General features: G+C 33.7%; 1 protein-coding gene across 1 annotated transcript; it reads left to right on the top strand.

Annotated features, from left to right (window-relative positions):
- The first annotated feature begins 579 nt into the window (after positions 1 to 579).
- On the top strand, positions 580 to 25,504 carry Irak1bp1 (interleukin 1 receptor associated kinase 1 binding protein 1). The gene is made up of 4 exons (XM_005324773.5): positions 580 to 967; positions 13,759 to 13,824; positions 22,342 to 22,472; positions 22,580 to 25,504. The coding sequence occupies exons 1-4, from the start codon at positions 653 to 655 to the stop codon at positions 22,842 to 22,844; spliced, it is 777 nt and encodes a 258-aa protein (XP_005324830.1). The 5' UTR covers positions 580 to 652; the 3' UTR covers positions 22,845 to 25,504.
- Positions 25,505 to 26,763: the final 1,259 nt, after the last annotated feature.

Here is a 26,763-nt window from a genome sequence, read left to right as displayed (position 1 = left end):
GGCAGGTACCATTTGTCAAATTATCATACTAATAAAAGAAAAATGATAAACTACATGAGGACTGCTAACTTGGCTTTTTCAGATTCCTTTAAGAGAAGTGTTCTAATCTTTTATTACCACTATTATTATATATTATTAACACACACACACACCCATTCTCTTTGATAAAATTCCAACAGTAATGAAGGGTGAGTCAGGAGACTGTTTTCACAATGATCCCTGCTTAGTGGAAGAAAAGGACCCACCCAATGGTGGGGCCTTGGAAGAAGGGGAAATTCTCCCAAGAATTTCCAACAGAAACACGGGCGCAGTCCCGCAAAGCCCGTTCCCCACTTCCGCCACTCCCTCCACCCCGGGCGCGGAAAGCTGAGGGAGGGCGCCGAGGTTGTGTGGGAAGGCGGAGCTGAGAGGGAGGCCACAGAGAAAGTGCGCTCAGATTTTTGAAGGTCGTAGAGGGAACTTCTTAACTATATCTAGATGCTCAGCCAAAGCCTCAGAAAGAAAACGCGGGAAGATCTTCCATCAGGCGTGCGGAACTCCGGGGGAAAAGCTCGGCCCCACCCCACCCCATCCCGGCATCCTTTGCGCGGTGCACTCCTCCGGTCGGCCGCCGTCAGCCGGGAGTTGCCATGGAAACCCAGAGGCCCTAGGTATGTCGCTGCAGCGGCCCCCTCCGTCGCGCGTGTTCGTAGAACTGGTTCCTTGGGCTGATCGGGGCCAGGAAAACAATTTGATCACTGGCGGAGAAACGCGGCCCAATGTCTGCCGCCCCCTTTCCTCAACACAGGCCCAAGCCGCGACCCGCGAAGTGCACGTCAGCGGCACTGCGGAGGTGTCTGCTAGCCCTGACCGGGCACAAGTGGCAGTGCGAGTGAGCAGCACCAAGGAGGCAGCGTCGGAGGCCAAGAAGAGTGTTGGCCGTCGCCTAGACTACATCACGCAGTGTCTCCAGCAGCAGGGATTGCAGGTGAGAGTTCAGCAGAGCGGAAACTTCCAGCCTCACAGCACAAAGGGATGGGTGGATGGTTGGGCCCTGACAGAATACTGTGGTGGGGATGCGGGTGTGGAGATTCTTGGGCGTTTGGAAAGCCTTCGATGCGTCATGTTTGAAGGCATCACGACCTAGCCAAGTGAATCTTTTTGACCTTTCTGTGTTCTAGATGAAAGCAATTCTTGGCCTCAGTGAACTTGCAAAAAAAAAAAAAAATGCAGATTAGGTAGGTTTTTATCTGGCGATATATGCAGTGATTTTGTTTTTACATTTGATGAAATGTTAAAACTTGAAATGTTAGATGTAAATACTTGGCTAAGTAGAAAGCTGGGCCCTAAGTTTGCTTTTCTTTTTCTTCCCCCGCCCCCCTTTTTTCTTTTTGGTCATTTTTACTCTGTATCATGGAACTGGCAAATAAGACATGACCTGCTTCCTCTAAAGCATGTTAAAGTTTTGTAATGCGTGGTTTTTCAGTCTTTTTTTTTTTTTTGTAAACAGTATTGCAGGGGGTGAAGAGGTAGCATCCATTTTAAGTTTATAAAACTCCCCCCAAAATTCTTCAACATTTTTAGTTTTAACTTTTTTTAGAACAGTTAAACCGGTGTATTGTGGATGTGACATGTGAAATACCTCTACTTAACAGAGATGCCCATGAGACAAATCACCTAATAAATCTTACCTTAAAGCCCACTCCTAAGAAAAAAAAAATGAGCCAGCTTTATTTTATCCATACAACAACCCTGTTAATCATGTTTTAATATCCCCATTTTCTAGATTTAATGAAGGTAAGTAATGCTCTGAACTTCAGCATAGCAGTATTTGAACTTCTGTGTTCTGAAATCAAAATCTAGGTTGCATCCAACTATCCCAGGCTCCATATAATTAGAATGAAAGTAAATTGGAAAACAGACATCAACTGTTTCAGCTTCCTTATTTTACAAAGTACTTCATTATTTTACTTGATGCAGAGTAACATTGAGTTTGTAAAAGTGCAGTCATTCTTGCTTCCAGTCTATTGCTAGAAATGCCATAGCCCTGAAAAGCAAGTCTGTATTTTAATAAGGAAAATATGGTTGTGTTGCATTTACAAAAATAAGAGTTATTAAGTCATTTAGGAAAAAATTCTCAAAAGAGATTTATGATTTAGAAGAATTCAAATGTTAATTCTAAATAATGTGAATAAAATGGACTTACTATATAGAAAAATGTTTCTTAAAAACCTGCTACCAGTGCCATAATCTTGTTTGAATTAAGTCATTTACATAAAATATAAACTGGGCCCATGTGTCTCTAACTTCTAATATGTAAAACAAAATAAATTACTAAGTCTAGTTTAGAGTAATTACGTTAAGATTCAATGTTTAAGACAAGACAAAGATAGTAATCTCCCAGATTATCTCTGTTAATGAAGGAAGGCAATTGTGTAGATGATTTGTTCAATAAATAATAAATTAAAATAATTTATATTACTTTTCAGGATTAATTACTTGCATTCATAAAGTCCTTATTCATTTTAAACTTCAGAATATTGGGTTGTAAGTTTTATAAATATCATACCCCTTCTTAAAAGGCCCCTCATACTTTTAAACTCTTTTGCTTAATATATGGAACTTAACTCTCTTCATTTCCTGTCATCTTTCTCTCCTCTCTTTGTCTAGCTAACTTTTTCCCCTCTTTCCCCAGGCCTAGCACACCTTTTTGCATTCCTTTCCCAGTATAACACAAGTCTCTATTATATGATACTCCACTCTTTAATATAATGTATCACCCTGTGTAACTCTTGATTTACTTGTCTGTATATATTAAACCTCCCCAAAGCAAAGGGCTTTTTTGCATTCATGAGTTGTGTTCATGTGCACCACATAGGTATACATAGTCAAGGGGCAAGGCAGTTTACTGGAGCCTCTTTTATAAGGGCAGTTTGCTGAAGAGTCCCAAATAAAACAGACTAATATAAGTATGTATGTAATCGAGTAAGAAAGAAAACAATGTTCATTGTACTTGAGGAGTTTCAGTAAGATCTCATAAAAGAAGTGACACTTCTGTCAAATATTAAACAATAATTAAAGGGAAAGCATTCCTGTTCTTCATTAGAACTCAGCAAGCATATATGTTCTGAGCACTATAAGCAGTTCAGAATGGCTAGGACACAGAAGACCTGGGGGACATAAAGGAGAATCAGAGGTAAGATTGACGAAGAAAGCTAGAGGCAGAACATGGAGGAAACTTTGTGTGCCCTACTGAAGAGTTTAGATATTATTAATTATTATTGCTGGGCCTTTTACAAATGCTATTTCATTTAGTATTCCTACCCTATAAAATCAGTACTAAAATTGCTGTTTTACAGATGAGAACTCTCAGGACCAGAGCGATTGTTCACATTTGGGAAGTGGCAGAGTTTAAACTCCAAGAACTTTGATCTCAAAGCCCATGCTCTTGACTACTAAAGTATGTTGCTACTTTATTCTCTTGGCAGTGGGTGATTGAGCAGATGATACTGATCACCCCCACATTTATCTGTTGGCATTTCACATTTGTATGCATGCAGGCCCAACTTCTGTCTGCCAACATATGTGAATTATTTGCCTGAAAATGAAAGTTTTCCCTGGCTACCAGAATTTATTCTGCCTGCATGTGAGGCCAGACAATAATGCTTGGAAATTAATTCCTAACCCCTCATCCTAACAGCCTTCAATTGAAGGCTTAAATGAAACTGGAATGACTGAGGAGACCCCAGCTTCCTCACTCCTTGAGTAGAAAAACTTGGAGGCATGTGTTCCACCCCAGTTGCAGGGTTTTTCTATAGGATTAAATTTGAGTTACCCATAGTAATAATTTCCTTGACAATGACTTATTTTCCTTCTCTGTCTCTCTTCCCACTCTGGTATTCTATAGGATCATATACAAAATCACCTGTACTCAAATCTTTGTCCCAGGATCTGGTCCTGGAGTCACCCAATTTAAAACAGAAAATAATGGAAAAGATAGAACATATATATTAACAGTAGTTTTTTATTATTAGGAATGGTAAAAAAATGATGTACTTATAGCTAAATATTTATATAAATCCTTAATTAATGTTCTTTGGACATTAACTGCTATATATATAGTGTATATTTATATATATATATTTGATATATATATATAATTTATATATATGTATATGGAATATAGATATATATATACTTGAAGGTTGATGAAAAATTATACTCTAGGAAAATAAGTTATACCACAACCTGGCATGGGAGGCAGTATTTTGTTTCTTAATTTTGTTAATTCAGTAAGTCTAAAAAATTATTCTGTTACTTTTTTTAACATTTGAAGTTAAACTTTTTTCATATTAGTTTCCAGGTACTTTCCTATTTTTCCATTGTTTTTTCTTGGTTAGTTTAGAAGAACCTTAAAATTAAGATTGTTCAGAGTTTATGTCTATCATATATTGCAAAAGTTTTCTCCCAGTTTCTTATTTATCATATAATTTAGCTTATACTTGTGACTATTCAAAATTTTGAATTTTTATTTACCCAAATTCATTCATCTTTTCTGTATGTTTTCTGCTTTCAATGTAATGCTTATTGGGTCCTTCCTAAGCGTGATGTCATATAGCCATTAACTGATATGTCTGAAATATTAAGGGACCCTTGAAAATGCATTAAATGTTGTGTTTTATTTTTACCTTGGTATAAGAATAAGAGTTTTGTAAATAACTGTACTGAAACAAAGTATTGAAGTCTGTCATTACCTTATTGTATTTGCAGGAACCTATCTTAAACTGCCTTTACTAATAAAAAAATATTTCTTTACCTAACTGAAAAGTTGTAATATGAGTAATCAAGTATAATATGGTCAAGACTCTATTTTGATGTAGTTCCCTTGGCTTCACCTGCATCTTCCTGCATGATACAAAATGACTGCAACAATCTGAAGCCTTACATCAAATACTATATCTTAAAAAGACAATTGTGCTTATTAATGTATCCATGTTAAAAAAAAAAAAAAACCCTGCAATTCACTCTAACTGGATAATTTAAACTTGTCTTTGTGGCCAGGGAAATGCAGTAGACCAGTTTAGATTTGGATATCTGTTCATCTTTTAACCTAATCCTGGGGCAAGTCAGACATGATATCAAGGCAATAAAGACTTATGGGGGTGTCTCTGAATCATAGGACTTCTGCTCTGAAAGAGTAGGAGAAAAATATACGATATGAGGATTCCATATTGCCTTTTTTGCCTGTTGCTTTAAAATGTTCCATATTATTGTTTTTTGCAGTCTTCAGATGTTCTGGAATTGGGTTATATTAGTAGCACACTATTTAAATTATTAACATCTTTATAAAATGTTTGAGGGAGAATTCTGACCTCGTTATTTTTCCCCTGAAATGATTTCCTATCTGCAAGGAGTGGTACATGTTAAATGGCAAAATGGGAATACAATCAGAAATTCCAGATAGTGGGAAATCCTATAGGACAAATAAGACTTCTCTGTTCATATTTTACATTATATTTATATGTTCATTTTAGGATAATTGCAAATTTTGCAGTATTGTGTCCTAGTCCATTTATTCAGTTATTTTTTCTGTAAAGTTTTATGGTTTTCTTCATGTCTGCCTTTTTATGAAAACAACTGGCTATTAATGTTATTCCCATATTGACCAATTCATTGTATTTATATATAAAAGTGCTTAATTGGGAAAACTTAATGAATTATGCTTGTATAATTCAATATTTTTTAGGTTTACCTGGTATTGGCATGGTTTCTCAATATTGGCTGTTACATTTTGTATCATCTATCTACTACGTAATGGCAGTGTGCTTTTCTTCCTACATTGTAATAATCAGAAATGTTCTACACATTGGCAATGTCTCCTGGAGGACAAAATCATCCTCTGGTTGAGAACCACTTATAGATATACAACTTATAGATATACAACAGATCTCATACTCTTCATGGAAGCCCACCAGCTAAATGGGAATATAACTATAGGAAACAGACTCAGGTTTATATAGCATGCTATAGTAAAGAATGCATCCCAAAGGACTTTAGGAATATTTCAGAACTGAGGAGTAAGTTGGAGTCTTTTAATAGGTTTTAGACTGATGCTAAATTATTCTAAAAAGGATCAGTGAAACAAGGGCAATATGGTAATTGGCTATTTTATTATTTTTTTCCCCAATAGGAAACCCAGAGAATTAAAGTTGGGCTAGAGCTACCTTCAGTTAAAGCTCAATAATCAAGCAGTAAAGGTTGAAAGTTGCGAATGCAGTTAGGTTCTTTTCAATTAGAAACTTAGAAACTGTAATTCTATTAAAAACTTTGTGTTCTTTCTGTATTTTCTTGGAAGCATTGTTTATATTCTCCTTAGACCTTCTTAGTGATTGCCAACAGGCAATTTTTACTTCCCCATTCCCTATATCATTTGTATTTTCAAAATTTAGCAAATATGTGGTTATATTGATAAGAAAGATAGCTATTTTATATAGATTGCTTTCAAAATTTCTCAAGCTTCCCTTTATGAATCACTGGGCTAAATGAAGTAACTGTTTTACTGCTTCTAAGAATTTTTTCTTTTTCAGAGAGAAAAATGCTAGGGCCTAAAGTAAAGAAAGGATGGTCTTTTCTGTAATACTCCAATGTCCATGTGCAAGAAATGAATGACAGCTCACACCTTAGATAAAAATTTGTTCAAGATGGATAATAACTTAAGTGTAAATGTTAAGCAAGTGGCATCATTGCTTATTATCAGAGTAGGAATCTGAGTACTTCTTCCAGTGCATCTTGGTTTGGGAGTCACTAAGAAAACACAAGCAATCAAGCACTGAATAAAGCAACACTTTACTCACATTAAGAACAAACAGCAAAATCAACTTCAGTAGTAAGTATCAATCTCCCACAGTCAGCAAATCCCTCCATAGGGGAATTGGCCAGCATGTCTATCTCTTCTGCTGCTATAAAAAAGACCCCATCCTTTCCCCAGTGGGCACAGCTATAGCAATGGAGTTGTCTAGGCGCCATGTAATACACACACTTAATAGAACAAAGGATTCCACATTAAGCCTGAAATAGGGAAAGATTCTCATGCAAGGCAATAAACTCAGTGCCCAGCATAAGCTATGAAGATACTTTATCTCTTGCAAGGAAGTGTTCTAAGATCTAGATCCAAGGTCTAGATCCAAGTTCTAGACCACAGGCAGCTGAGAAGGGACTTAAGACCTGAATGAACAAGACTGTCTTTTCCAGCAGTAAAATATGAAACTTTTAGGAGAAAGTAAAAGAAAAAAATCTATGTGACCTTAAGTTTGAAGATGAGTTTTTAGATTTATTACCAAAAGCATAATCCATAAACTAAAAAAAAAAGATAAATTGTACCTTATCACTTTTTTAAAATTGCTTTGTGAAAAACAGTGTTAGGGAGCTGGGAATGTAGCTCAGTTGGTGGAGCACTTGCCTAGCATGTGTAATGCTCTGGGTTCAATCCCCAGCACCACTAAAAAAGAAAGAAAAAAACTCTTAGAAAAATGAAAAGACAATCTAAGTCTAGGAGAAAATATTTGTAAATTACATGTCTGACAAAGAACTTCAAGAATATATATAGATACACACACATATATATATAACTTATTCAACAATAATACAAACAGCTCAATAAAATTCGCAAAAAGATATACACAGACATTTCTTCAAAGACATACAAATGGCAAATATATACATGAAAATATGGTTCAATATTACTTGTCATTAGGGAAACGTAAATTAAAACCACAATGATATATCACTGTGTACCTATTAGAACCCAATATGATGGTACCAAATGCTGAAGAGGATGTAGAGCAATAGTAGTTCTCAATCAATCATTGCTGGTGAAATTGCAAAATGATGTATTCTTTGGAAGATAGTCTTATAGTTTCTTATAAAGTTAAATGTAGACTTATCATAGAAACAAGCACCTCTGATAATTTATCCAAGTGAATTGAAAATTTATGTCCATATGAAAATCTTCACTTGAATGTTAATAGCACCTTTATTTGTAATTTCTTTTTTTTAAAGAATTTTGATATTTATTTTTTAGTTTTCAGCGGACACAACATCTTTGTTTGTATGTGGTGCTGAGGATTGAACCCAGGCCGCACGCATGCCAGGCAAGCGCGCTACCGCTTGAGCCACATCCCCAGCCCCTATTTGTAATTTCTAAAACTGGAAGCAACCAAGATGTTTCTCACCAGCAAATAGATAAACAGTGTGATATATCTATGCAGAAGAATATTATTCAGCAATAAAAAGTACAGAAATCAATTTATAGAACATCATGAGTGAAACTTACATGTATATTGCTAAGTGAAAACAACCAGCCCCAAAAGGATTCCATTCATGTGATTCTGGAAAAGGTAAAACTGTGGAGACAAATCAGATCAGTGATTGATAGGGATTGTTAGAGAAGCAAGTGGTTGACTGTAAAGGGGATACACAGAGGAAACTTTAAAGTGAAAGAATTATTATTCATGGTACTGGCATGGTGGATATATAACTTCATGCATTTGTCAAAAACCGTAGAGTTGTAGATCACAAAGAGTGAACATTAACATATGTGAAGTAGAAAAAAAGGCGTTAAACAGGCTGCAAGAGGATCAATCCAAAAGTAGATTTCAGAGTGTGACACATAAACCTAACTCTATTACAAATGAATGGCATTACTACACTGAAAGTGTTGTGGGAAGGAAGGGAGTAGCCTTGAAAAATGGTGTTTTTTACTGGAAATTCTAAGATAAAAATGAAAGGCACATAAACCCTATACTCTAGTTGGTAAATTTGTTTTCCAAGGGGGTGTACATTAACAATTCTGAATCTGCTTTACATGTATACTAGCATTGAATAAATAAGTGGATGGTGGATGGTGAGGACCAGGTTTCTCACTATTAAAGATAGGAGAGTTATAATGACCTCTTTGATTCTGACTTAGAGCTGAAAAAATCAGCAGGAACCCATGTTTACGTTCCTAAAAATGGAAAGATATAGAAACAATCCTAGATATGTATGTATGTATGCATTAGGATACATCATCTAGCTCTTCCACTAAAGAGGGCCTAGAAGGAATAACTCTTAAGTGGTAGTAAACAGTTGTAGCATTAAGATCTTGGTCCTAAATTCCAATCTCAGAAGGTACTATGCTTCTTGAAGAAATAGGTTTAGAGCTGGAGCAGGAAAAGTACATGAGCCTGACATACTGTACCAGAAAGTAAAAAGAAGTGCTCAAAAAATAAAGGGTAGATTTATGTCAAAGGTCTATAGGTTCCAACTTCAATCCTAAAGTCTGTATTGAGTGAGTATGGAGTGCACTTAATGTCTTGCCTCTAATTAATAAAGTATAGAAAGAAAAAAATAGTAACTTTATAGTGAAGGAACCTGGCAATACTTCCTTAACCAAGTGACCAAGATTAACATCATGAGTAATGTAGATATGTTGTAATGAAAAAGGCATTTTACTTCTATCATATTCTTTCCTAAGATAATCTCAGTCTAACCACAAAAAAAATGCAAAACAAACCAAATTAAGGTTTGTAAAATATATGACTAAAACTTTCAAGATCATGAAAATGGGAAGACTGAGAAACTGTTACAGATCAAAAGAGATGAATTAATGTAATATAGTATCATGGATTTGATCCTGGAATAGTAGAAAGGACACTACTTATGAAATCTAAATAAAGTTTGGGCCTTAGTTAATGGTAATGCACCAATGTTGGCCAAATCCATTACAATAACTTTTTTTTTCTTTTAGTACTGGGAATTGAACCCAGGAGTGCTTTACCATTGAGCCACATCCCCAGTTCTTTTTTATTGAGACAGGCTCTCGAAAGTTTGCTGAGGCTGGCCCCAAACTTGCAATCCTCCTACCTCAGCCTCCCACATTGCTGGAATTATAGGTGCGCACCACTGTGCCTGGCTGTCAAAATAATTTAAGATAATAAGATCAGAGAAGTCTGAAACTGATGTATATGACATTCTATACCAGCTTAGCAACTTTTTTTCCCCCTTCTTTTTTGCTACTGAGTGTTGAACCCAGGGATGTTTAACCACTCAGGTCAGCCATGTTCCTAGCGCTTTTTATTTTATTTGGGATCTGGCTAAATTGCTTGGGGCCTCACTAACATGCTAAAGCTGGTCTCAACCTGTGATCCTCCTACCTCAGCCTTTTCTTTAAATTTAATATTATCCCAACGAAAAAGTCTATTTTAAAAAGGCTGAGAACAGAATGTAGGATATATTTATGAAAAAGTCTAGCCAGGCTTGGTGGTACACACCCATAATCCCTGTAGTTTGGGAGATTGAGACAGGAAGATCTCCAGTTCAAGGCCAGCCTCAGAAAATTAAAGAGGCCCTATGCAAACAAGTCCAACCCTGTCTCAAAATTAAAAAATAGGGCTGGGGATGTGGCTCAGTGGTTAAGCTCCCTGGGTTAAATCCCCAGTACCACAAAACAAACAAACAGTAAAATATAGACATTGATCTAGATATATTTATATGCACTGATAGATGGTTTAGTAAAATTTTTACTAAAATATTAATAGTAATAGGGTTTGGGGATATTACTTTTTGTCTTTTTCTCTAGTATTAGATTTTCTTTAATTAACATGTTTATATTTTTTAATCTTAATAACTTTAAATTTTTAAGATTAAATTTAAGATTAAATAAGATTATATTTTTTAATCTTATTAAAAATAAGATTTTCTTTCCAGCTTTCTTTCCTAAAAGTGTTTCTATAATAAATTTTTAATCAGAAGTTTTATATTTATGAAGTAGAGAAAAAATGAAAAAAGTGATATCAAAGGTGGACCAAAAGTATATTCACATATCATAAAAGAATATTAAATGACAGAAAAATAACTTGTTAACATCAGTGAAAAAACTGATTATAAGCCATATATGTGTATACACACAGTTCTTTTTCATACTTATCTTTGTTCTAAATTTTCAATAATGAACAGGTATTACTATTTTAATTTTAAAAATTCACATTAATATTTTCATGGGAGTGACAGATAACAGAGCTACAATTGGAACTTCAGTTCATATACCAGATTAAAGCTTTTAGAATTTTTCTGGGTAATATCAATTGCTTATACTTAGTTTATATTTTAAACTTTAGATACAGCCATCTTCCTTACAACTTGCAATTATTATTTGACATAATAATTATTATATATTTATTTAACATATATTTTGAAAAATACAAAGAATTTTATAAAATGTTATACTTGTTCCCAAGGATGAATTTTAAAACTTTTTTGAAAACTAAATAATAAATTTAACTTTTTTACTAGAATTATGTACCAGTATTAACCTAGAGAATCAAAAAAAGTTTTAATATTACTTTTTTAAAAATAAACAGGCCCAAGTTCACTGTTTTAGAAAAAAAAATTTTTAATTGGCGTAAACATCAGGAATTTGTTTTCTGTTTTGGAGGCTGGAAGTCTGAAATAAGAATGCTAGCATGGTCAGATTCTGGTGAAGGGGGTCTTTCCTGGTGCCTGAGAGATCAAGTTCCCTTGAGTCTCAGTCTCATGGAATTAATATCATAAGACTAGTACTCCACCTTCCTGACCTAATTAATTCCCAAAGGCCCCATCTCCAGTTAACATCATATTGAGGGTAATAGCTTCAACATAAGAATTTTGAGAAGACAATTTGATTCAAACCTTTCCATCCCTGTCCCTTGCACTCACCACCAAATTCATAACCTTATCACATGCAAAATACATTCATACTGTTCCAATGATCTCCAGAGTCTAACTTATTCCAGTATTAATTCTGAAGTGGTCATCTAAATCACTTGTGAATCTAGACAAGTAATGTACTTCCAAAATACAATGGTGAGATGGGAATATGAAAAAACATTCCTTATACTCCAAAAGGGAGAAATAAGAAAAATGGAAAGGGTGAGAGTTTCCAAGGAACTGCAAAACCTAGCAAGGCAAATTCCATTAGACCTTAAGGCTTGAGAATGATTTTCTTTAGTTCCATAATCTGTCCTCTAGGACCTTAGAGTAGAAGTGTCACCCCCACAGTTCTACAAGGGGTTGGGGGGGCGGGTCCTTCTCCTGGTGGCTCTGAATAGTGATCCTGCCTCCAAGGCTTTAGGAGGAGTTTATCTGACCTATTGAAACTGAGTATGGCCTTAATGATCTGAATCACATTGGGCATAATTTTTCCCTTTTTTTAGGATAATGTTTTGTTGTTGTTGTTTGTTTGTTTGTTTGTTTGTTTGTTTTGGTATTGGGGATCAAACCCAAGGTGCATTACTACTGAGCTGTATCTCCAGCCCTTTATATTTTTCATTTTGAGACAGATTCTTATCACATTGCTGAGAACCTTGCCAAGTTGCTGCGACTGGCCTTGAAACTTATGATCCTTCTGCTTCAGCTTCAGAAACATTTTTATCATAATAGTATAACATCTACTTTGCTGAGTGGCTTTTTGTCAAGTACTTTACATACAGCTTAAATTTTCATAGCAATTTTATGTGATATACATAAAATATATTCTACCTTCTGTTCTCAGTCTTTTTATTTGTGTGTGTGTGTTTTTGTTGTTTGAAATTTTTTATTTTTTATTTGTTTTAATTAGTTACACATGACAGTACAATGATCTTGACATATCATACATTTGAATCAGATGGGATATAATTTCTAATTTTTCTGACTGTACAGGTTGCAGAATTACATTGGTCATGCAGTCAACGTATATACCCACAGCAATAATAATGTCTATTTTATTCTGCTGTTCTTCCATTACCCCCTACCCCTCCCCTCCCCTCCCATCACTTCTCTCTACCCAATCTAATGTGACCCACTTCTTTTTTTTTCTCACATCATCATACCCGAATTCTGTATAGCGTAGGGGGTCTCCTTCCCTCTTCTATGCAATTCCCCTTCTCCCTCCTTTGCCCTCCCACCTCTCTTCCCTATCTAGAGGTAATTTTCTTCTCATGCTCTTCCTCCCTACCCCATTTTGAGTTACCTTCCTTATATCAGAGAAAATATTTGTCTCAGCCTTTTTAAACTAAACTAGATATTAACCTGATTTTATAAATTTAGAAACTAAGGCTCAAAAAAATTGAGTAAATTGCTGGGCGCTATAGTGCACTCCTGAAATACCAGAGGCTCAAGAGAGGGAGGCAGAAGGATCGAGAGAGTCCAAAGCCAGCCTCAGCAAAAGTGAGGCTCTAAGTAACTCAGTGAAACCTTGTCTCTAAATAAAATTCACAATAGGGCTGGGAATGTGACTTTAGTGGTCAAGTGCCCCTAAGTTAAATCCCCAGAGTAAAAAAAAAAAAAAAAAAAAAATTGGTAACTTGGCCAAAAGGTACAAATAATAGGTATTCAGTAAGTTTATGTTACTTATAAATTTTCTGTGTATTATTTATAAGTAAATTTTAAAAATATTGAGACTCCTCTGACTTTTAAATATGTTATGTAGTGTGTACAAACAGTTCCTCATATTATGCTGCCCTAAGTTCATACTTTCTTTATATTCTACAAATATATAATTATGATCAAAATTTTAAGCAAATATTTGTAGGTTTCTTAATTTATTTTGTGTCACTTTTAGGACAGTTTTAAAATATCAGGCAATACATGGTTTTTTGTGTTTTTTTTTTATTCTTATGTCTTCCTGATTTTCATAAGTTCAGGTTTCTGGTTTATGCCTTAGAGCAATTATATTTAATAGCCACACACTTAGTAATCATCCTCTTGTACTTTCTGTTTCAGGAAGAAAATGTAACTGTGACAAAGGATTTTAGAAGAGTGGAAAATGCTTATCACATGGAAGCAGAAGTATGTACTTAGCAAATAACTGGAAACAGCATGATTTTGTGAAGACAACTTGTCATTTAGTTTTTTTCTTGCAAAAAAATATACCAGAGACATGCTTCTCGTAGTTTTGATAAAAGATTATTTTTCTCAAAATAATTTTTGATGTTATATAGATGATCTTTTAAATATATTTAATGAGATTTAAGAGAAGTTATTTAAAATGCAATAAAAATAGCAACAGGGAAATAGCAGTTAAATACCACCTGAATAAACTTTTAGTAAAATTATTGCCTGGTGAGCAGGAAATACTACAGGAAAGAAATTTCTCTTAGATAAAGAGTAAATGAATAGGGAGGGGAAGAATAGAAATTCAGTGGATTAGATAAAGGGGAATGAAGGAAAAGGGAGGGTCTAGGAATAAGAAAGACAAGGGAATGAATCTAACATGAATTTCCTATGTAAATATATGAATACATCATAGTGAATCCCCACATCAGATACATCTACAAGACTGGGATCTAATTAGAATAAGACATACTTCATGTTTGTATAAATATCTTAAAATATACTCTACTGTCGTGTATAACTAAAAAGAACAAGTAAAATTTAAAAAGAATAAATGAAAAAAGTCATAAAGGATTGAAACACATTTTAACATTCTTTTATTCCACAATGCAACTTAACTGTGTTTTAATAAGTATTATTTGGAAATAAAAACTGCTTTTCCTTTACACAAATTAAAAAGAAGGGGCTAGGGATATAGCTCAGTGGTTGAGCACTTGCCTGTGTCCAGCACCACACAACACACACACAAAGAGGGAATCATTTAAGTATATTTAATTGATGATAACATTATTTAGAGCCTAAACTGCCTCAGCTTTTTACTTTCCTTTAAAGTGTGATGATTAGGATATTTTTTATGGAATCAGAATACGTTTCTGAAACCACATGTTTGGGGTATGTGCTTAATCCATGTTACCTCCTTGTCACAGGAGAAAAAGAACAGTGAGGTTAGAATATTTGTTTTTAGAAGTAGGAAATACCTCAAGGTATCACCTGGTCCTATCTTCAGGCAGAGATAGATTATTTTTTCTCTAATTTTTCTATTAGGTTTATATCACTTAGATCTAGACTTCTTAAAGGGCATATAATAAGAATTAGAGTGAAAAACTGGAATCCTGTCTTCTTATCTCTTGAGATAGTAAACAATATTCTGTTTGTTATCTCCTGTTAACAGTTTTGTGATTTCACCATTTTAATGTAACTATTTCAAGGAAATTTAAAATTACTTATTATGATTTTAGTGATCCATTTGTCAAAAGTATACTAGTGGGGACTAAAAAAATATCTTTCAAAACAAAATGAAGAACAGTCTAAATTACAGAGGTTGAAAGTTGGGAGTATGCTATAGCAATTCAATAGTAGATACTACCTGTTAGAGCTTCAGATTGTAACACAGAGGAGCAAGTTATCTTAGTTAAAGAGGTTTATTGTGAGGGTATATCAAGGAGAAAAGAGGAGAAAAAAAATAGTCCCATATTTCATGAAAAACTGGCATATTTTCCAGACCACAGAGTTTTGTAGAGATTGAACTTTCAGATACAAAGAGTACATTAGAACTGCTTGTTTTAAGAAATAACTAAATGATGACTTAACTAAACTCTCCTCCTTTTCCTTCTGCTTTAACTTGCCTTTTTAATGTATTATATTCAATTTTCTTAAGAGAATATCTGATTACATTTTATATAGAGCTCTCTGAAAACCAGAACTCACATTATATTAAACAATCCAATACATGATTGTTCTTAGATTAGCACCAGTAGTAGATATTATCTAAAATATCCAAATTTACAGGAGCAGAAAATAGAGTGTGAAGAGGGTGTGTGTGGAATAGGAGATCTTGTTCAGCAGGCATAAAGTTACAGTTATATAGGATGAATAAGTTCTAGATATCTACTCTACAACATAGTAGCTATAATTACTTTGGTATTATGCACTTACGAATTTAAGAGGGTAGATTTCATGTTTTAATATTCTTACCACAGAAAGAAAAACAAAACAGCAAATACTACAGGAAAACATTGCAAAGTGATAAATAGGTTTATGGTCTTCATTATGTTGCTTGTGGTAATGGTAACACAGGTTACTATAAAATTCAACAAATTGTATATGTAAAATGTGTGCAGTTTTTTGGTTTGTCCATTATACTTTAATAAAGCTGTAAATAAATTTTAAACAGATTAATGGACATTACTTTTCCACATAATATCTGAAATTTTCATTCTGAAAGGCATTTTAAAGATGTTTTAGCTAACCTCCCACCACTTGGCTGTTCCCCTTTGGTTTAAGAATAAACATGTTGAAGGTTAGAAAGTTTCTAAATGACTTCATTAAATGTAGATGAGTGAATATGTGTGGGAAGTGGAAGTTGGATTAAAAACCGGGCTTTGAGATTCCTATATTGGTACACTTGTCACTTCTTTTGTTCTTTCTTATAATAATCTCAGTGTCAAGAGAGATTTTAAAGCCTGAAATATTAGAGGCATTCACTAATGTATATCAAAAGAAAAAGTAGTGTAGCACTCATAAGAATTTCCCCCTCCCTGTTCCCACTTATTTTTCCTGAATGCCTCCCATTATAACTGGGACTTAGAGAGGCTGCCTTTGCTAAAAGCAGTGACTCTTTACCTAGATCTGCAGCTGCTGTCATGGGTAACTGAAAGCAAGAGAAAGCTTAGCATCTCTGCCTTTATTTTATACTTGTTTCCTTTATTACTTTAAACTTTGGATTGTGTTCCTGCTTAGTTCTGCACATTGGTATATTAATCTTCTAAGGAGTGTTTATCGAAAAACTTCACATCATGTATAACCGTAAGAATAGAATCCTAATTAGAATAAGTTATACTCATGTATGTATAATATGTCAAATATACTCTATTGTTATATATATCTAAAAAGAACAAATCAATAAAACCTTCTAGTAATACAGGTTTATTAGCCCTAAATTTACCATACTTATCTGTTTGTCTTGAAGACAAGAGACAACATTTACAGCATCTCTTATTTCAGACCTCTGGGGTGGCACCTATAAGTCTTCAAGCTTGTCCTAAACCTTCCTGGAAATTATTCCATGTTTTAGTTAGCTTTTTCACCACTGTGATCAAAAAACATGACAAACAATTTTAGAGGAAAAGTTTATTAGGCATTCACCATTTCAGAAGTCTCAGTCTATAGATAGCAGACTCCAATGCTCTGGGCCCAAGGTGAGGCAAAAGATCCTGGCAGAGAGTGTAGTGGAGCAAGGCAGCTCAGGACACAAAGAAGATACCTGCTCAACAAAGACAAAATATAAGCCGCAAAGGCACACCCCCAGGGACCTATCTCCTCCAGCCACACCCTATCTATCTACAGTTACCACCTAGTTAATCCATTCAAGTGAATTAACCTACTGATTAGATTAAGGTTTTCATAGCCCAATCATTTTACCTCTGAACGTTCTTTTATTATCTTATACATGAGCTTTTGGGGGACACCTCATAGCTAAACCATAACATCCCATAATGAGACTGCCCCCTTCCCCCAGCAGGAACTGTCATCCATCTCATGCAAACTGAAGTGTGCCCTCTTTACCCCTTTCTAGGATTACAGGTCTGGTGGATAAATTTCCTGAGCAATAAGAGGAAATTGCCCTCTCTAGTGGTAGACATCTCTTGCACTACCTAATAGAAACAGAACTCAGAGAATGAACAACTAAACCACAGTTTAATCAAATCTACTTAATTATGCAGACATCTGGTCCCCTACCTCATTCCATCCTCTGTTTAAACCTATACTCATGTGTGCTCTGAAGATAGGACTGAGAAGCTGGATCTCACTTTGCCTTCCCAGCATGGCCTTATTGATTAAAGTATCCTTTCCTGTTTTTCATGTACCTTTTCTCTTTGGTATTTGGGACAAGTGGCCAAACATGGTCTTTTTGGGACCACTGGAGTCAGGACCCTAGCCTAGGACTCCAGTAACATCATATGTTGAGCATTTTCCATCCATATCTTATCCAATCTTTGTTTTAACTATTCATTTTTCTTTTGAAATATTTTATAAATAAGACCCATTGCATTTCAGACATCTACTAAACAACATTTTCTAACCTTATACCAAAATTGACTTACTGTACCTGTCTACTGTTAGAGTATCTCTTCCAGAAGAAAAAAAAAAGCTAATTATTTTCTTGAAATATATAGCTGAAGCTCACTATCATATTGATGCTACATTTGTCTTCTCTAGGGGTAAAGATCCTCGCTTTCTTTGGTGGTTTCTTATATGACAAACTCTTTCCTGAGTTAATCAATTTCCTCCTAAAGGATCTACATCTATAGTGTCCTGCTGTGATTTGACTATTCATGTTAGAGGAAGATGATTAATATCCTCACTCTAGAATATTTTTTCCTAGTAACACACATAGACTGAATTAGCTTTTGGGCATTTGCATCACTTTGTTCTATTTAGCTTATAGCCTTGGTCGGTAATTAACAGTCTTTCTCACATGCTGCTTTTTGAATCATATTTCTCCCAATAAATCATATTTTTTCCATCTTATTTTTTTATTTACTGATTCAAAATGAACTGGGATTTTATATTTGCCTCTATTTCTTAGCCTGCAAAATAGCAGAGAAATAAAGTTTATAATAAAGAGAAAAATAAAGTCAAACCACTGCAGAACTGATACAGATGTTAAAATTAATTGGCAATGTCATTGAAAGATATTAGAGGGCTAGGGTTGTGGCTCAGCGGTAGAGCATTTGCTGGCATGTATGAGGTACTGGGTTTGATTCTCTGCACCACATATAAATAAATAAATAAATAAATAGAAAGGTTCATCAACAATTAAAAAGAATATTTTTAAAAAGTTATTAGGACTGTTTTATATACACTCAAAAATTAAGTAAGGGAGAGGAGAGAGGTAAAAGTCTTAAACTTCCAGAGATGAAAACTATAGTGTGAAAAAAAGAAATATAGGACTAATATCAAAGTTGACATTACACAGCCAAGCTTAGTGAATTTGAAGACACTGCAATAAGAACATCTAGAACAAAACACAGTAAGACAAAAAAGAATCAATGGATTGAGGGACAACTTGCAAGTGACCTAATATATATTTAATTTTAAGTCCCAGTGGAGGAGAGAATGGAGGACAAGGATACATCTGGAGAAATAAGAACCAAAAACTTTCCAAACCTAAGGGGAATTGTAAAACCACAGATTCAAAAAGTTTAATCAACCCTAACCACAACAAATACAAAAATATACAAGTGCACATTATAATCATATTGCTTAAAACCAGTTAGTAATAAAATAGCCAGAGGGAAAAATATTCATTATATACCAAGTAACAAAGGCAACAGATTTCTCCTTGAAAACAATGCAAGGGAAGAAGCAGTAGAATTAACATATTTAACAAACTAAGAGGGAAAATCAACTATAAACCTAGAATTCTATATCCAGCAAAAATACTATTCAAAAACAAAGGCCAATTAAAGAGTGTTTAAGTAAGCTGAAATAATTCATTACCTATATACGCGCACTATGAGAAATGTTAAATGATATCATTTAGACAGAAGGAAACAGGAATCTACATAAAGGACTGAAGAGTACTGAAAATGTTAACTATATGGTTAATATATGATATTTTTATTACATAAATCTTTAAAAAATATAAGTATTGTGAAGTTCTTATATATAAAAATGGTACATTTCTTGGAAGATTTTGATAAGTTAAACATGTATCCTGTAAACCCTAAAACAAACATTAAAATAGCAAAAAGGACTATCATTAATAAGCCAATGAAGAATATAAAATAGAATAATAAAAATATACTCAATCCAGGAGTTGGAGAATATAATGCTAAGTGAAGTTAGCCAATCCCAGAAAACCAAAGGTCAAATGTTTTCTTTTATATGAAAATGCTGACTCAGTGGCATTGGTGGGGAGCATGGGAGGAATGGAGGAACTTTAGAAAGGGCAAACCAGGGGGTGGGTAATGGAGTGGGCAAAGGGGTAGGAACAATGGTGGAATGAGTTAGACATCATTACCCTAAGTACATGTATGAAGACATGAGTGGTGTGAAAATACTTTGTGTACAATCAGTGACTTGAAAAATTGTTTTCTATATTTGTAATATGGAATGAATTGCATTCTGCCATCATGTATAACAAATTAGAATAAATAATTTAATAAAAAATATACTCAATTCAAAAGAAAACAAATTGAGAAAAAGAGGAACAGAGACAAATCAAAAATAAATAGTAAGATCAGAGGTTTAAATTTAACCATATCAACAATCATATTAAATGTAAATGGCCCAAATACCTTCATTCAAAGGCAAGTGTTTCAAATTATATAAAAAAGTGAACTCTCTCTATATTCTGTCTGAGAGAAGCATACTTTAAATATGAAGGCACATTGGTTAAAAGATGAGGAAAGACCATGCTATCACGAATCAAAAGAAAGGTAGAGTGACTAAATGATATTAGACAAAGTAGATTTCAAAGGAGAGAATATTACCACAAATAAAGAAAATAATTTCATAATACTAAAAAAGAGTTAATCAAGAGGACATGCAATCCTAAATACTTAGATCAAAGCTTCAAAATACTTGAGACAAAAATGATAGAACTGCAAGGAGAAGTAAATGGAGAAACCATGTTTATTACTTAAAAGACTCAATATTATTAAGATATCAGTTCTCCCAAAAGTGATTTATATATAGATTCATTACAATTCTAATCAAAATTCCAGCTAGCAGCCAGGCACCTTGGTGCTTGCCTATAATCCCAATGACTCAGGAGATTGAGGCAGGAGGATTGCAAGTTTCAGGCCAGCCTCAGCAACTTAGTGAGGTCCTAAGCAACTTAGTGAGACCCTCTCTCAAATAAAAAGGACTGGGAATGTGGTTCAGAGGTAAATTGTCTTTGGGTTCAACTACCAGTTTAAAAAAAAAAAAAAATCCCAGCTAGGCTTTTTTTTCCAATAGAAATTGACAAACTGACTATAAAATATATGTAGAAATTCAAAGGATCTAGAACACTTTGACAAAGCAGCATCTTTATTTATAATAGCCAAAAATTGGACACAACTAAAGTGTTTTCAAAAAAACTATGTTTATATTCATATAACAGAATATAAAATTAACCGACTATTGACATCTACAACTAAAAAAAAATTATAAAAAATTAACCCACGGGGCTGGGGATGTGGCTCAAGCGGTAGCGGGCTCGTCGAGCATGCGTGCAGCCCAGGTTCGATCCTCAGCAGCACCACATACCAACAAAGATGTTGTGTCCGCGGAGAACTAAGAAAAAATAAATAAATGTTAAAAATTTAAAAAAAAAATTAACCCACTATTATGCCAGAATAGGGATGAATCACAGATGCATTGTGCCAAGTGGAAGAAGTGAGTCTCAAAAAAGTGCATATTGTATGCTTTCATTTATATGACATTCAGAAAAAGTTCAATGTATAACAAGAGAACAATATACCAATGGTTGCCAGGGGTAGGGATTGATTTAATAAACGGGTTCTTTGAGGGAATTTAGGGAAACAAGTCTATTATTGTAGTTACAGAGCTCTACATATTTATCAAAAGTCATAGAACTTTACACTAAAAATATATATAGTGTATTTAAAATAAATAAATACATAAATGGTGCCATGATGTGATCATTTTTGAAGTTAGGTAATTGATGTCTGGGAATTCTTCAAATTCTTAACTCTGCTATTATATATATTTGAAATTATAAAGCTAAAAAAATAAACTATGATATTAGAAGATGTCCACATAGATCATAGTATGATTAATAGAGTAGTAGTAGTAAAGACAAAGAATGTATGAGATGACCTCAACTTATACAATGCAGAACATAGTCAAATAGATTAGCTTCTGCAAATAGATGTGAAAATGACTAGTGGCAGCAGTGAAGTATGATGTAATTGCTGCTTATCAGTATCTAATGGCATAGATTAGATTAAAGAAAAAGAAAAAGTTATCAGGATTAGAAATTAGCCAAAAAATAAAACTGAAGGGGAAATCCTCCAATTTCATAGAAATTCAAATTGAATAAATGAATTTTAAATATTCAGTTCAATATAGATAAATTTCAAAATTCATAAGCAAGAGTCTTTTAATAGCAAAATAATTTAAGTGTCAAATAGTCTTTCTTTTTTTTTTTTTTAAGAGAGAGTGACAGTGTGAGAGAGAGAGAGAGAGAGAATTTTTATTATTTATTTTTTAGTTCTCGGCAAACACAACATCTTTGTTGGTATGTGGTGCTGAGGATCGAACCCGGGCCGCACGCATGCCAGGCGAACGCGCTACCGCTTGAGCCACATCCCCAGCCCCATCAAATAGTCTTTCTTTTCTGTTATATAATATAAAAGGACCTTATATTCTAAGTTTACTTTATTTACTCATATTTAAAAAAATAAATTTGAAACAGCACATCAGACATGAAAATAATACCAAGTGTCATTTCATTTACAGGTTTGCATTACATTTACTGAATTTGGAAAGATGCAAAATATTTGTAATTTCCTCGTTGAAAAGCTAGATAGTTCTGTTGTCATCAGTCCACCCCAATTCTATCATACTCCAGGCTCTGTTGAGAATCTTCGGTAAGTTTAAGCACATTTTCATTATTATTATTAACTAAATTATTAATTGCTTAAACAAAACTATTCAGTGAATGCCATATTAATAATCTTTGCATTTAATTCCTCAGACGGCACGCCTGTCTTGTTGCTGTTGAGAATGCATGGCGCAAAGCTCAAGAAGTCTGTAACCTTGTTGGCCAAACCCTAGGAAAACCTTTACTAATCAAAGAAGAAGAAACAAAAGAATGGGATGGCCAACCAGATAATCATCAGTCATCCTCAAGTTCATTAACTATACAACAAAAAATCAAAAGTGCAACAATACATGCTGCTTCAAAAGTACTTATAACTTTTGAGGTAAAAGGGAAAGAGAAGAAAAAAAAACATCTCTAAAGTTCCAAACAAAATATGTTGTATTTGTATTTTTTTTATCTATTTTTGTACTTTTTATAAAGTTTCCTTTTGTCCTGAGTACATATGTTGGATAATAGATAAACTGTTTCTTTATAAGATTTTTAAGTCCTTGAATATAGTTCCACAGAATGTTTACCTTTTGTTTTCAAGAACTGAGAAATGTTCTTGGGAAATAAATGTAATATATGCACACTTCTGTATACCAACAATTCATACAAGTGCATGCACGATATTTACAATATAGGAAAAAAACTGACACTTTTATTTCATCCATGTTCTTATATGACACCACATTTTATATAAAAACTAGGCTTCCACAACTTAAAATTTTTACATATAAAAGGAAATCTTACCATCCCATCAGACCTAATAATTTTCTAAATTCATGAGTTTGGTTATTTACAAACTAGTAATTTAGCCTGTTACAGTTTCTTAGATGCTGACAGAATACATGAGACTCCAGGAACAGAAACAAAGGAGCATGAACATCAGCATATTGTCATTGGCTCCGGTTGTCCCACGTTACATAGGGAAGCACAATATGGCTGTAAACATAACTACACATTCAGCAGGTTTCTTATACCTGAGGACTACAGAGCTTGAAAAATTCACTGCTTTTTATTATGAACAAAAGCAAACCTCTTTATCCTAGAAGGCATTGCCTCTTCCTTCAAAGATGCTCACTGTAAACTCAGTCCTTAGAAATAGCTCAGGTAAAGAGTAGTCACACCTAGCAAGAAATGTAGGGAAGAGGAAATTCATAGAAGACTCTCTTTCTCAACGTATCTGATAATTTTCTTACTAGATCCAGACCATTTTATGAAGATGCAGACCAATAACTTCACAACATTAACAAAAAGAATGATAAACAATACTTTTGAATAAAAGGACAATAAGGTATACTAGGAAAATATTGATGCCCCAAATTGACATAATGTATGAATTAGACTCTCTTCTACAGTGCTTGTTAGATGATACTAGCACCTGTGTGATACAAGCTACATGTGTAAAGCAAAATTTCCTAGTAGGTGTATTATAAAAGTAAAAAAACAGTTAAAAGTAATTTTAAATAATGTATTTTATTTAAGTCATTATATCCAGAGTATTATCATTTTGGTATATAATAAATATTTTTAAAATTATTAACAATATACTTATATTCTTTTTTGTACTGTCTTAAAATCCAGTATATCTTATGTTACAGCACATCTCAATTCATATGCTAAATTTTTATCATAAATACTTGATCTGTATTAAATTCCTATACTGAGAAGTTGGAAGAATTGATTCACATATCCAGTTGTTCCAAACATGTTTAAGTTATCCAGTAACTAGATCAAGTATCAATTTTGAAATTAAAATTTAAAAATTTAAAATGCACTTCCTTGGTTACATTGCCACATTTGAAATACTTGAGAGCCATAAAAAGGTATTGCCTACCTATTTAAACAAAGCAGGGTCATACACTGATATATAATGATCCTTAAGCTATTTAACAAGTACAAACCATTGCTATCGAATTATATATTGTTTATAAGCAATCATATCACAAGTCTGTTACACCATATGCTTTCCATTCACCTAGTACATAGAATTTTTCCATACATCTAGGACATAGAATTTTTCCTTTATATCAATATTTCTTTCCAACAACATATTCCAGGATGTAGTGTTCATCACTCCTTGCTTTTCTTAAGTAGCCCTGAAACAAGTAAAATTTAATCATGTGGGCAGATTGTTCTTAGCCATGGGCTTCATAATATATTGGGTTCCATCATATTTGTTAAAGAAGATTATCAATTGAGCATGAAATACCTAAGGCAAATTTTTTTTTTTTTTAGTTAGCAAGCACTTGTTTAAATTAAAAGAATAAAGATTGTTGCTTCAAAAAAAATCTGCAGAATGTAATCTTGCACTTCAATAGAGTGGCTACGGAAAGAAATCCTTCAGAAATTAGACTGGTTTTATCTATGGCATCCTGTACACCTAGATTAAAGGTCTCAAATTTAGTTGTAATTTAATAAGGTTAATTTCTGACACAAGCATGAACTGGAGTTTCACAATGAATTATGCAAGGAACCTAAACAACAAAAGCCTACTGGAAAAAAAAAAAAAAACCTTTCCTAAACCTAATCCTAACAGAATAGAATGTCTTATGATAAAACTAACTTTTTAAAAAAGCTTTCCAAAAATTCCAAATTACAATTGCTACTTTCCGAAAGACAAAGGATTTTTTTTTCTAACTAAGAAACAGACCCACTATATATCCTAAGCTTCTTTTTAAATTTTTGGTACATATTAATGATACAGAACAAGTAGGTATCATTTGTACATGCAAATAATATCATTTGATCAGTTTCATTACCCAATACCCCCTCTCCTCTCTCCTACTTATCCTCTTCCTCTACCCCACTTGTCTCCTTTCTACTTTTACGACATCCCTTTTTTCTATTTTTCCGTTTCACTTCCACATATGAGAGAAAACATGATATCTGTCTTTCTGAACTTGGCTTATTTTGTTTAATGTCATCTAAACTCCTTTTTAAAAAGAAATGCTATTAAAATAAGGTATCTGTTTGAAATTTTATTCAATTACAATTAGAAAAAATTAAAATTAAAAATGTTTATCAGTATTCTCATTTAACAGTCTATTTGAGTTCATTGTAAATAAATAAGACCTGGGAAAAAATTTGTAACTCGAGATGCTGTACCTCATATCCCATAATTATTGTTATATCTTCCTCTGGAATGTAATTAGCCAAGGAAATCCCACATCTGTCAGACTCTTTGAGAAGAACTGCATAGTGAGGAGTTCTTATAATAGCCTACAAAAATAAAGCATGAATCATGAGGTCAAAACCAAGAATTAGTAAATGATTGTCCACATTATAAAATTTAATAGAAAGCAAATACTTTTATTATTCATTCCAGAAACAAATATAAATTAGTTTTAAGATAACATGAATATTTACTATTGTGCATACAGTATTTGCAGCCAAACAGCATCAACTCATAACCTAATGTGGCCTCTATTACTTCAAAATGTTCAGGTATCTTAATAGACTAGAAGTAACGGTGGCTGATCCAAATCCAGACACCACTTTCAAGGAGAGGTAATAGAAGTCTTTCAAGAAGGATTATTTGTATTATATTTTATTAGCAAAATAAAACTATTTTAAAATTGCTTGTTAGGAGGATATTTTTGTTTCAGCCACTCTTCTGGAGCTCTGGCTTCATCATCCCAATCAAAAACTATTTCTGGGCTGGGATTGTTGGCTCAGTGGCGGAGCGCTTGCCTAGTATGTGCGAGGCACTGGGTTCAGTTCTCAGCACCACATATAAATAAATTAAAGGTTCATCAACAATTTAAAAAGATGTAAATCATCATGCATTTTTTTAAAAAAATTATTCTCAGCCATGTAACTTGTGGATGATCACCAATTTCACATCAAAATGAACAAATACTGGCTTTAGACTTTGTATATTGATTCTATTATAATAGAAAAAAAAGACTAAACATTTTTATTGATTTTTTAAAACATATATGACAGCAGAATGCATTACAATTCTTAATACACATATACAGCACAACTTTTCATATCTCTGGTTGTATATAAAGTATGTTGACATCAATTTGTGTATCACACATGTACTTTGGGTAATGATGTCCATCACATTCTAGTATCCTTTCTAATCCCTGCCCCCTCCCTTTTCCTCCCATGCTCTCCCTCCCTACCCCACTATGAGTCAGCCTCCTTATATCACAGAAAACATTTGGCATTTGTTTTTGGGGGGATTGGCTAATTTCACTTAGCCTTATCTTCTCCAACATTATCCATTGATTGCACATGATTGATTTCATTCTCTTTTATTGCTGAGTAAAATTCCATTGTGCATA

The sequence above is a fragment of the Ictidomys tridecemlineatus genome, chromosome 8, assembly GCF_052094955.1.
Source record: "Ictidomys tridecemlineatus isolate mIctTri1 chromosome 8, mIctTri1.hap1, whole genome shotgun sequence".
Classification (NCBI taxonomy): domain Eukaryota; kingdom Metazoa; phylum Chordata; class Mammalia; order Rodentia; family Sciuridae; genus Ictidomys; species Ictidomys tridecemlineatus.
The sequence above is the reverse complement of the archived record's forward strand: the minus strand, read 5'-3'. Positions and strand labels throughout refer to the sequence as shown.

Coding starts and splice junctions, on each gene's coding strand:
- Irak1bp1 (XM_005324773.5), top strand. CDS start 653: ATGTCGCTGCAGCGGCCCCCTCCGTCGCGCGTGTTCGTAGAACTGGTT. Junction 968..13,758: donor TCCAGCAGCAGGGATTGCAG/GTGAGAGTTCAG, acceptor TTTCTGTTTCAG/GAAGAAAATGTAACTGTGAC. Junction 22,473..22,579: donor GGCTCTGTTGAGAATCTTCG/GTAAGTTTAAGC, acceptor TTAATTCCTCAG/ACGGCACGCCTGTCTTGTTG.